The following is a 13,033-nucleotide window of genomic DNA, read 5'->3' on the forward strand; positions in this document are numbered from 1 at the left end:
AAATTTACTTGCTTTTTACGTAACCGCGTGGGAAATGGGCTCAACGTTACTTAAAGTTAGGCTCTCGACAGAGCCATGTTCTCCCCAAAAACCCTTTGTGGCGTGTCCAATGTCATGATAATCGGCCCCGGCCGGATCGAAGCGGGGAATAGCCATCTTAAAAATGTAAGTATGTACACCTTGAATTCATATTTAACCTAGGGTCTGTCTACGTATCAGTCGACTGAGACTTCACGAAGTCTCAGTCGGCTGACGTCACCCATGCAGATTAGGCCTGTTGATCAGCTCTCCCTCTCCTGGACTGTATTCGTCCTGGCTTCTGGGCTTTTTTCTTTATTTTCCTGTTTTTTTTGGCTGGGCTTTATTAATTTGTTTGTTCTGATGGGTCGGGCTCGCCTATGAAAATATTTTTTACCAACACATATGAAGAAAGCTATTGAACAAAAAAAGGAACAAAATAGAGCCCAGCAAATAGAGACAAGAAACTGTATGCTAAATTGAACGGTGCTGTCCATGGTTCATGGAGTTGATCACAGGAACTTATGGATGTTTTTTCAGCAAGTCAACTAGCAACTTACATAGACATCAAGTAGCTAGTTAACAAAATTCATGCATTAGCTATTTTAAAACTACAGCAAAAAAGGCATGGAGACATGGCAACACAACAAGTTAAAGATCATGTGTTTCCTAGTTAACGTCCTGTATCAACTACTAAAACTCTAGAAGAAATATGAATATATTTAGAGGTTACAAACCAGTGTAGGCAAGCCCTCCGACACTTCCGTGTACGTGATTTCTACATGATATCCTCCCTCTCCTGACTCTATATCTTCAACACACTGCTCTTTGCCTTTTGCATTTCTTTTGCTCAGGGTCGCATCCTTCGTCATCCATGTCAGTGTCTGTGCACTGTTGTATTCATAAATGTATATGATACATTAGTGTTGAAAACAAGTTTAAAAAAAGAGGGGGTAGGACAAAGTATGACAAAGAAGAAGCTAAAATCATGGCACTAGCTAGAAGAGAATTTCTACTACTAGTTTGTAAATCAGCATTTCATGGCCCCCTGGTGCACAAAAAAATGCTAGCGACACTATCTCTGGGATTGAACACATGCACATTTAAAAAAACCTGAACAGAAAAAAAACAATCTGAACATATATCCAGCAGCTACTAGTTGTGATCTATGTTATGTAAAACATTCATCCCAACACACACGCGCGCGCAAAGCCCGGGATTGGGTAGCCAGCTTTTACAAATGATTTGATGTTTGTTATCTCAAGCAGGGCTTTGTCAAGCCTACAAAAAATCTGGCTAGCGTAACAAAGACACCATCGTTGTCATTATAGTAAACAAAAACTGAACCTGGAACAGGCATACACATTGTCTCGACTCTACTTCAGGAATATACAAACTTTAGTGATTGCTTGAGTTAAAAAAACAAGTCAAAAAATATATAATCATTCCCCCGGGATCCCACAATGTCATCGCCCCTCAAACATCTCCCAAATCATGTCCACCCCTCCCCACTCCCCCGAGCAACTGATCTGCTGCTAGTATTTGAAAATGTAAGCATGCATCGACACACAGCGAAAACAGTCACCAAAAATTACAGCCCCCGTCAGCACACATGACATCACATCCATGTTGACCGCAGAAAAAAGAGAGGACTTAGTGCTACTGTAGTTAGCAAGTGTCCGTTTGAAAAAAGAGTGTTGTGGAAGCACATAAGGTTGATGCCAAGTTAAACTTAAGCAATACGCACCATGCAGATATATTTTGGTCCATTTTCATTCTTTAAACAAAAGCCTTCCTACCAAATACCACTGCTAACAATCCCTCTAATTCAGCTACAAACTCAACAAGACTATTCCTGCAAAAACTACTACACGGTTTCAGAGAACTAAAAAAAATGACAAACAAACACACATTCAGGTTAACTCAGGTGAAAAGAACTCTCTGCAAAATCCAGCTTCACCAGGGACTTCTCGACCTAAAAATAATCAAAAGAGGAACTATTTGTACTTAATGAACCCATCTCTAGCAGTACATTTGCAATTAGGATATTGGGAAAACAAAATCAAAACGAAAGTAAGGTGCAGATCCAAAAAAAACAATGCGTGAGCTTACTCTGAATAAACATCATGCTTACATGCGTCAGGTTTTGGATGGATTTGAAATTCGAAATCAAAAGCTAGTCTCACCTCTAGCTGCTTAGGTTAGTACAACAATGGTCTCACCTTTTTTGCATGACTAATGTCGGACATGCAACTGTCTCCCTTCTCCTCGTCGCCCCCTCCTCCTGACAAAACAAAGGCGAGTTGCAACCAGGTTAGAAAACATGCATATGTGGTTGGGGGCGCCGCTTGCAGTTACATGGCTAGCGTCAAACATGTAACTGCCCCCATCTCCCTGCCACCCCTCTGACAAAACAATACCTAGTCGCAACCATGTTGGAAGACATGCAATTGCAATCGAGGGTGATGCTTGCAGTTGCATAACTAGTGTCGGACATGCAACTATCCCCCCTCTCACCATCGTCCCCTTCAACAAAACCCAGTTGCAACCATGTTGGAAGACATGTAGTTGTAGTCAGAAGCGACACTTGCAGTTGCATGCCTAGTGTCAGAGATGCAACTTACACATTCCATCAAAACAAAAAGGCCAGTTGCGACTACATTGGAAGGCATGCAGTTGCAGTCCGGGGTTGACAATTGCAGTTGGATGCCTAGAGTCGAACATGCAACTCCCACTTTCCCACAAAACAAAAAGACCAGTTGCGATCACGTTGGAGAGTTGTGACCGTGGGTAATAATAGCAGTTGCATGCCTATTACTGGACATGCAACTACCCCCACCCCCACCCCCCTCCCTCCGACAAAAAAACAAGGCCAGTTGTGGTCGGTAGGGAGACATGCAAATGCAGTTGTGCCGACACTTGCAGTTGCAAGCCTACTGTTGGACATGCAATTGCAACCATGTTGGAAGGCATGCATTTGCAGTCGGGCTGACAATTTCTATTGCATGCCTACATGGAACTCCCACCTCCCCACAAACAAAAAGGACCAGTTGCAAGGCATGCAGTAGCAGTCCATGGTGGCAATTGCAATTGGATGCCTAGAATCATACATGCGACTCCCACCACCCCACAATACAAAAAGACTAGTTGCGACCATGTTGGGAGAGTTGCAGTCGGAGGTAATGTTGTAGTTGCATGCTTAGTACTCGACTTGTAACCCCCCCCCCGACTTGCAACTACCTCACCCCCGCCGCCCTCCTACAAAAACACAAGACTAGTTGTGGTTGGTAGGGACACATGCAAATGCACTTGGGGTCGACACCTACAGTTGCAAGCCTACTGCCGAACATGCAGTTGCAACCATGTTGGAAAGCATGTAGTTGCATGCCTAATATTGGACATGCAACTCCCACCTTCCAACAAAACAAAACAACCAGTTGCAACCATGTTGGAAGGCATGCAGTTGCAGTCCGGTGGTGACAGTTGCAATTGCATGCCTAGTATCAGACTTGCAACTCCCACCTTCCCACAAACAAATAGACCAGTGGCGACCATGTTGGGAGATTTTAGATGCAATCGGGGGTGACAGTGGCAGTTGCATGCCTAGTACTGGACTTGCAACTACCTCACCCCCGCCGCCCTCCAACAAAAATGCAAGGCCGGTTCGGGTTGGTAGGGAGACATGCAAATGCAGTTGGGGGCAACACTTGCTGTCGGACATGCAGTTGCAAACATGTTGGAAGGCATGCAGTTGCGGGGTGGGGGTGACAGTTACAGTTGCATGCCTAGTATCAGACATGCAACTCCCACCTTCCAACAAAACAAAAGGACTAGTTGCGACCACTTTGAAAGGCGTGCAGTTCGCAGTCGGGGGTGACGACTACAGTTGCATGCCTAGTATGACACATGCAACTCCTACTTTCCAACAAAACAAAAAGACTAGTTGCAACAACATTAGCAGTGGTGCAATTGCAGTTGCGGGTGACAGTTGCAGTTGCATGCCTAGCACTACACTTGCAATTACCCCCTCCCCCGACTTGCAACTAACTCACCTCCAATCTCTCTTTCCCCCTCCAACAGAAACACAAAGCCGGTTGCAGTCGGTAGGGAGACATGCAGTAATAGTTGGGCGCGACACCTGTAGTTGCAAGCTACTATCGGACATGCGGTTGCAGTCATGGGTGACAGTTGCATGCCTAGTATCGGACATGCAACTACCCCCCATTTGCAACTACCTCACCCCCTCTTTCCTCCACCACCCTACGACAAAAACACATGGCCTATTCTGGTCGGTAGGAAGATATGCAATTACAGTTGGGCATGAGACTTGTAGTTGCAAGCCAACTAACGGACATGCGGTTGTAATCGGTGGTCACAGTTGTAGTTGCATGCCCAGTATCGGTCATGCAATTCCCCAAAAAAACTAGTTGCATCCCTTGTTGGAAGGCATGCAATTGCAGTTGGGTTGTGACCATTGCAAGTGCATGCCTACTACTGGACATGCAAATGCCCTCCTCCTCAGACTTACAACTACCCTACTCCTCACCCTATGACAAGAAAGGCCTGGGAAAATACAACAAAAACCTACAAAAGCCCCTAGCTGTGGGTCGAGGGTTGAGTTGGCATTGGGTCGGGCCCCCAAGGGTGCAAGTGCAACTACAAAATCCCGGGGAAAAGCTCCCGGGTTGTGAGTCAAGCGTTGACTAGCAACTTGGGCACCTACAAAATCCTAGGAAAAAGCTCCCAGGATGTGAGTCAAAAGGTTGACTTGCAACTCAGGCTACTACAGAAATGTATGAAAAAGCCCCTAGTTGTGAGTCGAGGGGTGACTTGCAAATTAGGGGCAACTACAAAAACCTATGAAAAAAAATCCTAGTTGTGAGTCAAGGGTTGACTTGCAACTAGGGCAGTTACAAAACCTATGAAAAGTCTCCCTAGGAGCATGTCGATACTTGACATGCAACTAGGTCGGGGGCTTGGGGTGCAACTACAAAAGCCTACGAAAAACAACTGTGAGTCAAGGGTTGACTTCCAACTGCCCCCCCCCCCCACACACACACACAAACTATGAAAAAAGCCTAGTTGAGTGCCAATAGTTGACATGCAACTGGGAGCAGGGTCCCAGGGTGCAACTACAAAACTACAAAAAGCCCCAAATTAAGAGTCGAGGGTTGAACTGTAAGACAATTATGAGTGTTCTATCAAACTGTCATTCCTAAAAAAACCTCTCCAGGGAAAAAGAATGTAAAATGTGTATTATAACAAAAAAGCATAGTAAAAAATCTAACAAAAACAAGTAAAACAATTTCAGATTTTTACTTGAAGTATACCGAAAACAAAAAAGAAAAGCTGAAAACTGGAAAACATGTACATCCTTACTTGAAAAAATGCAGTTCAGAGTTACAAAAACTAAAAACCCTACAAAAAGCTTAAAGTTCATATTTTCAGTTCAGATTTGAATTATGTATTTGGTTTGCCACAAACGTCACCTTCGCTCCCATCATGTTGTTGAAACGGACCCTTTCATTGCATGGCACAACCTATTTTGGTTGAACACAAAAAAGCAAAGAACAAAAGTTAGTAGTGGTGTCATGACAAAGACTAATATAAAAAGAAACAAAGGATAAAAAATGAGAAAATATATTAAAAAAAAAGAAGCTAGTGAGTTACCCCTGCGTTTTTGAAGTGCTCCTATACATACATGCTGAAACCGCTTCCCTCACTCTCATAGTTGCAATGGTTTAAACAAACTCCACAAGCCATCTCCTGTGCGCATAAAAAAGAAGCAAAAAAGAAAATAATTAAATGGGTAATTCACTAACAACACAAATACGAAAAAAAATTAAAAAACTGGATTCAGAAAAGCATAACTAGAAAATGAATAATTGCAAAACATCTGGATTTCAGCATTTATTCCTGTAGGTTTATGACTGTGTGAACCCAAACCCTGCTTACCAGATGCTAAGTGCCATTATTTACACAACAAAAAAGAACTACTCCTGCCCCTAATTAATCTAATGCGCCATTATTTGCTCGCACATGCCCCTAGTAGCAGTGGTGACAAACTACTAGGGGCATGTGCCAGCAAATATCCCTGCTGTGTTAGCACTCAGCAGAAACAACAGCGGGATCAAGTTGTCAAAAAAAAAGAATGACTAGTAGAGGTTATATCCTAACAAAAGGTCAACTTAAGCACCCTAAAAACACATGCTCCTCCTGTATAGAAGCGTGGAAGAACGGGCTTAATTAATATTTGTTCTCCTGCAAACGAAGTCCCCCTGATTTAATGACTCTCAAAAAGTCATAGCATAAAAATAGCAGTACTGGCAGTACTTTTGCTCAATACTATTCCAGATCTTCTCGGCCAAAGATCCTAATTAATCTCTAAGTACCTACAAAGCAAAAAAAGATTAGTAGTACTCGTAGTACTAATTATGGTCCTACACATGTATAGATCAATCAGGTCAGCTCTAGTGCTGTTGAGCTTTTGCACCTGCACAAAACTGTAAAAAACCAGTACCACACCAGAAAAATGGGTTTGAGTAAAAATATGAAAATTTAAAAATCAACATGCCACTGCTAGTGATGGGTTCAGTAATCATTATCTTGATTCCATAGAAAAAATTAGAGCATGGTACTGATTCTAGGGTTCAGCAAAATCTGAAAAACAAAAAAAATGATACTCCTAGAAAATACGTTCAGTAATCATTCTCTTTGACTCCTTAGAAAGATTTGAACATGCTATTGATTAATAGGGTTTCAGCAAAAATCTGAAAAAACAAAAAAATACAAGCCCACTCCTAGTGATAGGTTCAGTAATAATCTCTTGTTTCCAGAGAATGGCTTCAAAACAAGCTACTGATTAATAGGGTGTCAGCAAAATCTGAAAAAAAAACATGTCACTCCTAGTGATAGGTTCAGTATTAATCCTCTTGTTTCCACATAATGATTTAAACATGCTACTGATTGCACAGGGGTTTCGGCAATCTGAAAAAAAAATCAAACAAAAAATGGACGCACTACATACCACTGCTTGAAGAAAAAGGACACGAAAAAAGGACTAAATCTGGGAGGGATTCCATGCTTCAAGCTAGTAATCTAGACTTGATCCAAACAAAAAAAATGGAACCCAATCCCCTCAGATCTGAAGCAGAGCGCCAACAAAGAAACAAAAAAATTGGAGGAAAGAGGGTAACACTTACTCCACTAGCAGCATCGCCCAGGCTCTCGCTGGCCGTTCAGGAGCAAAGGCGATTTCTTTCGTTCCACCGCAGAGATCTTTGGCTTTTTTGACAGAGAAAGAACAGAGAGATAGAGGAAGAAATGGACTGATTACTGGCCACGGGGTGCTCTCGGCCGCCGCTTCCCATTCCATTTCTTTACTGCGGCCAGAAAAACAAGACAGTAAAAAAAAGAACAAACAAACAAAAAGGCCCACCCTAGCACCTGTCCAGCCCACAAAAGGCAAGCGCGATGACGCTCTGACTAAAAAAAAAGAAAAACGGGCCGGTCGGCGCTTTATATAGGCCAAAACATAGGATAAAGCACCCAACACGAATCTTGAAACGACCAAAGCATCCAATGGCTAGCTCGTCGACTGAGACTTCTCAGTCGACTGAGATTTAGCAGTTCCGTTTAACCTATGCCTAGCTCGAGTATATACTGCTAATTCTAACCAACGGCAGCTGCCGCTGCCTTCTTCTTGTACTTGAAGGTAACGGCGAAGAAGACGTACACCACAAGCTCGAGCGCGCTGAGCGCGGCGATGAGCCAGTAGAAGTAGTCGAGGTGGCCGCGGTTGAGATTGTTGGAGAACCAGCTCGGCCCCCTCTCCGACGTCCACTTGTCGATGCCCGACACGAGGCCGCTGCTGATGAAGCTGCCGATGCCGAAGATGCTGAGGTAGAGCGCCAGCCCGATGCTGCGCAGCTTGTCGGGCACCTGGTCGTAGAAGAACTCCTGCAGGCCGACCATGGTGAACACGTCCGCCGCGCCGAACAGCACGTACTGCGGCACCATCCACCACAGGCTCATCGGGACCGGCACCCTGGGCAGGTCCGCCAGGCCGGCGTCCGCCGCGATCCGGAGCCGGCGTGTCTCCACCAGCGCCGCCACCACCATGGACACGAGCGAGAGCACCATCCCGACGCCGATGCGCTGCAGCATGGTGATCCCCGAGGAGACGCCCGTGCAGCGGCGCGCCAGCGGCACGATGGCGCGGTCGTAGATGGGCATGAAGACCACGATGGTGATGCTGATGAAGCTCTGCAGCGCCGCCGGTGGCACCTGGACCCGCTTGCCCACGTGCCGGTCCAGGGTCGCCGCCTGCTTCGTGAAGAACGTGGACGACTGGGAGAACGCCACGGCGTAGATCAGGCACGTCGCCCAGATCGGGAACAGCCGGAGGACGCCCTTGACTTCCTCGACGAGGTCCGCGTTTCTGATCACCACTCCCTGCTCCTCCTCGTCGACCTGAGCACTGCAAATTTTGGTGAAAGCATATCAATGTCCACGTCGGGTTCTTGCATTCCATCGACCGAACACGCTGTCAAACACTTCGAATTACCTGTATTCCGGCGCCTGTGTTGCGGGTCGACGGCCTTCATGCGAATCGGAGACTGCAAGGGGACTCGACTTCCGCCGTCTGCTCCGCCACGCCCCAAAAGCCTCGCCGGCACGAGCAAACAGGCTCCGCTGCTTGCCGTCGGAGGCGTAGTAGCGGTACGTGGGGGCGCCGAGCAAGAAGACGGCGAGTGCGCAGAGCATCACGACGCAGGGGATGCCGAAGCCGAGGCCCCAGCCGATGTTGTCCTGGATGTAGCTGAGGAACACGAGCGTGACGGCGGTGCCGGCGCATATGCCGAAGTACCACCAGTTGAAGAAGGAGCTCCGGGAGACGGCCTCCCGCGGGTGGCTCGCGTCGAACTGGTCGGCGCCGAAGGCCTGGACGCACGGCTTGTGCCCGCCCTGCGCCAGGGCCACCAGGTAGAGGGAGGTGTAGAACGCGGCCATCTGCAGACCGGACGGCGGCGGGCAGGGCGTGCCGCCGTCGGTGTTACTGCATTTGTGATTGCCGGGGGAGAGCAATGTCGAGAGAGCCAGCATTCCTAAACCCTGCACGCAGTTTCAGAGTGAGAAATTTAGAAATGTGATGCATACGATCCTGTCTCGTGAATCAAACATCGGAAAAAGAAGAGCAGAGTGAAATTGCGTCCTCCCAAAATTATACAGTACTCCTTCCGTTCATAAGTATACATCTTTTTATAGATTCCAATATAGACTACGGAGCAAAATAAGTGAATCTATACTTTAAAATGCATTTATATACATTTGTATGTAGTCTTTATTGAAATCTCTGAAAGGTCTATATTTAGTAAGAGAGGGAGTATAAGATGTTTATAGACAACAAACCGAAACAAGTGAACAAAAACACAAAACCGTCTCTATATACTCCCACCGTCCCATAATATAAGACGGTTTTTGCCACTACACTAGCTAGTGGCAAAAAACATTTTACACTATGAGATGGAGAGACATCAAATTCAAGAATAGTTAAAACAATCCTATATTTGTGAATAAAGGGAGTACTACTTATTATTATTCATGCCTCTTATCAAGCGAGGCCTGGGCCGGTCAAGCACTGCACCTGCCGCGTGTTTTTTTCTTTGTAGTTTTCTTATCGGTATTCACTGTTTGCATTGATTACTTTGGGTCTTTTTATTTTTCTCTGTTTTCTCGTTTTTACTTATTTTTAAAGTTTTCTTTGTTTTTTCTTCTGCTTTCATCTGGTTTGCCCTTTTAAAAAGATCAACACAGGTCTGCAATTTTTCATACACAATGTATATTTTTGATGAGAACATTTATTACTCACATTTAACATTTTTTAAGTTCATGATTAACATTTTTTTCAGAATGTATGTTTTGATATCTATTTTTACATACACATTATACATTTTTTATATATGTCTACAATATTTTTTGCACGTTTAACGTTTTTAATACATAATTATAGTTAAAAAAACATGTTTTGAACATTTTTTCAAAGATGTTTTAAAACATTACTTCAAATGGTATAAAATTGTGAACTATCAGATTTTTCACATCGTATCAAGAGATCTTAAATATGTCACAAACATATTTTTGAAACTCATGAACATTTTTTAAATGTAACATATTGATATGAAACTTTGTTTTTGAATTACAAAAACATGTTTTACATTATATAAACATTTTTTTACAATTATGTAGATTATTTTTGAAACATGTGAACATTTTTTATATGTCAGAAATAGTTTTTTGGAATACTATCAACATTATTTTACAATTTCGCTAACAAATTGTTAAAGCGCGTTAACATTTTTCTTATTCATACTTAACATTTTCAAAAGGGTAACTAAACTTTTTTGTTGGAATATATTTATTTGGAATGTCGCAAAATATAAACAGAAGTGAAAAGAATGAGACCGGGCAACTAACACTATTGGGCAGGCCCAATTAGCACGTTTCCTAAGGCAAGAGTCTCACTCTAAATGAGACAAAGACGCACTGTTTGACGAAGTTTACCCTAACCAAAATCCCATCAACAAGCAATAGGTCACCTACTTTCTCCTCTGTCCCAATAAGAAAAAAACAACCCCCCCACTCAAGAAGAAACAGACAGACTATATGTTCGACCGCCTGATTTTTTTCCGCGTTAGTTGACTTCCCCAGAGTATGTTTCTTCTCCTCTCTTTTTCTTTCTCTTGCCGCAGAGTTGTTTTGATGCCAGTCGTGCTGCCTGCCACCACCACCCATGACCGGCGGCCCTGCCACGTATGCCTCACCGCCCCAGCCTTCCTAAGTTGTCTGTCGTCGCTCCCGACCACCCTTCCAACCTTGTTGTCTTCCGGATTGGATTTGAACCAATCAACCTCGGATTCCTCTCTACTGGTGAAGCCATTGCCACACGTCCCCGGCTTCTGGTCACTCCCGGTTCGGCCTAACCGCGGCACTCGAAAATATTATGGGTTGGGCAAGTCCACGTTGGCCCTTGAGAAGCTTCGGCATTGCTCTCACCAATCATATTTTCAAGCAGCGGCGGAGGCACATGGGGGGCCCAGCCAAGGCCCGGGCCCACCCCAACATCTTAATTTCCTTGGAAATATGCATATAAACAGTGACATTTTTTTACTGTTACCTACAGCCGGCCCTCCCGAACATCCAATTATATGCATTCCTGCCTCCGCCACTGTTTTCAAGCACCTGTTGCTCAACTTTTTTTTTCAAGCATCTTACATATAGCACACAAAATGCAAAAGAAGGGAATATAAACCCTACTCCGTTAAACACAACGCATCAGTGGACACTTGGATGAAAGAAGTTGGATTCCACCACAAATTTCATGTCCGATTTTTCACCATGGAAAATCAAATATTTTTCATGTTTGCAGCGCCTGAAATATTCTCAATCCACTTTCTGTTAGACAATTGTCGTGCTTACAAATTAAAATTGTCATCACGACGCCAAAATAAATTTTCATTAAAAACGTCCGATTTTTTATGTCTGAAAATCTGGCGTGTTTCCGAAGAAGCTTGTGCAACTCGTGGACGTGGACGTGTGCCGCCGGTGAATGTTATCTTTCCTCGAGTAGTCCGCATGTGCATGCACCCTCGACCACTCAGCTGTCATCAGATTTGTGACCACTCGCCCAATCTCAACAACCCAAATAATTCACCATAATTTAACATCCAACTTGCGGTCAAATTCAAGCTAGAATCTATAGCGAACTGGACCAGAATATCTCAGGCGCTGCAAACATAAATGGCCACGAGCCCACGACCGATTCAAGCACGCCACCACCGAAATGTCCGACTGACACTGGGTCCGGCACCGTGAACTTCTGAGGCAATGGTGGTAATTGCTCGAGGCAAAAAAAAGAAATGACTGGTTTTGCGCCGGCCGTTACGTGCGTACCAGGATGTAGAGCAGGGAGGCGATGAGGATGGTGCGGTAGCGGCCGAGGCAGGAGTCGGCGAGGGCGGCGCCGAGCAGCGGCAGCAGCTGCGCCACGCCGTTCCAGGCGTTGATGGCGGCCGCGGCCTTGGCGTTGCTCTCGCCCAGCGGCCCCGTCAGGTAGCTGATCAGGTTCGCCGACACCCCGTAGAACGAGAACCGCTCCGCGATCTCCACCGCTGCACCCCCCCGTTCCGATCCCGATCATCACCACGCACACAAATCTAAACGAAATTGTTGGGCTGCTGCATGTGTACTGTACTGTGTATGCACTTGCCTATGATGAAGAGCGCCGACCGCCAGCGGCCGGTGGAGGCGCGGGGGGCCGGCCGGCCGCGGTGGTCCACCGCCGCGACGTCGATGCCGTCGTCTTCTTCCGTCATGCCGTCGCCGTCGGCGCGCGCGAGCAGAGGGTCGGAGTCGGAGCTGGAAGGCATCGTGGCTCTATATGGAACGGACTGATTCCGGCGCCAGGAAAATCAGGGTAGCCGGAGCAGAGCTGGCGTTGACGCCCGGTAGTCAGAAAATACGGCGTGGGGGCACGTTGTGGACGGACGATCTCGCACGCCAGTCGAGGGAGATCGCGTCAACGCTCGAGCGGCCGGTGCTGTAGCCTCGTCGGCGGCGGCTACCAATTAGAGTGGGAGTAAGGAGAGGATAAATGGCTATGGCCGATGAACTGTGGGTATGATATAGACTCCAGGTAGAGAGGGGCGCATAGAATACGGATCCCATCGCCATCGCGTCGCCACATGGGACAAACGGGCGGCCACATGCGGCGGCCAACTGCACATGTGCAGGGCTTGACACCGTCTCTGGGTCAGCTCGGACCACATATGGAAGCCCGGTAAGTAGAAAAGAAATGCATCCTGAATCCAGTTTGTACAAAACCTAATCTTTTTGCAGATGATAGGGAGCGTCAGTGCTATATGTCGCCCATACGAATTTCTAGTAGGAACCGCCTACAGGTGATAACTAGTGGACCGGCCTATTAGCGCGGTTTGCTCGCTCCGCGCTGTAGGTT

The 13,033-nt window shown here is 45.8% G+C and overlaps 1 protein-coding gene across 6 annotated transcripts; it reads right to left on the reverse strand.

The window, feature by feature from the left end:
- Positions 1 to 472: 472 nt before the first annotated feature.
- On the reverse strand, positions 473 to 12,743 carry LOC125519171 (protein NRT1/ PTR FAMILY 5.10-like). 6 transcript variants are annotated; one of them, XM_048684063.1, is made up of 10 exons: positions 12,287 to 12,743; positions 11,971 to 12,188; positions 8,585 to 9,132; positions 7,754 to 8,497; positions 7,221 to 7,400; positions 6,352 to 6,410; positions 5,689 to 5,784; positions 5,508 to 5,558; positions 2,241 to 2,302; positions 473 to 909 (listed from the first exon to the last, which is right to left on the reverse strand). In XM_048684063.1, the coding sequence occupies exons 1-6, from the start codon at positions 12,444 to 12,446 to the stop codon at positions 6,392 to 6,394; spliced, it is 1,869 nt and encodes a 622-aa protein (XP_048540020.1). In that variant the 5' UTR covers positions 12,447 to 12,743; the 3' UTR covers positions 473 to 909; positions 2,241 to 2,302; positions 5,508 to 5,558; positions 5,689 to 5,784; positions 6,352 to 6,391. The 6 variants fall into 6 exon arrangements, with proteins under 6 accessions (XP_048540020.1, XP_048540015.1, XP_048540008.1 ...); XM_048684058.1 differs by having other exon boundaries at positions 5,689 to 6,410; XM_048684051.1 differs by lacking the exon at positions 6,352 to 6,410 and having other exon boundaries at positions 12,287 to 12,742.
- Positions 12,744 to 13,033: the final 290 nt, after the last annotated feature.

Source organism: Triticum urartu, chromosome 1 (genome assembly GCF_003073215.2).
Source record: "Triticum urartu cultivar G1812 chromosome 1, Tu2.1, whole genome shotgun sequence".
Lineage (NCBI taxonomy): Eukaryota > Viridiplantae > Streptophyta > Magnoliopsida > Poales > Poaceae > Triticum > Triticum urartu.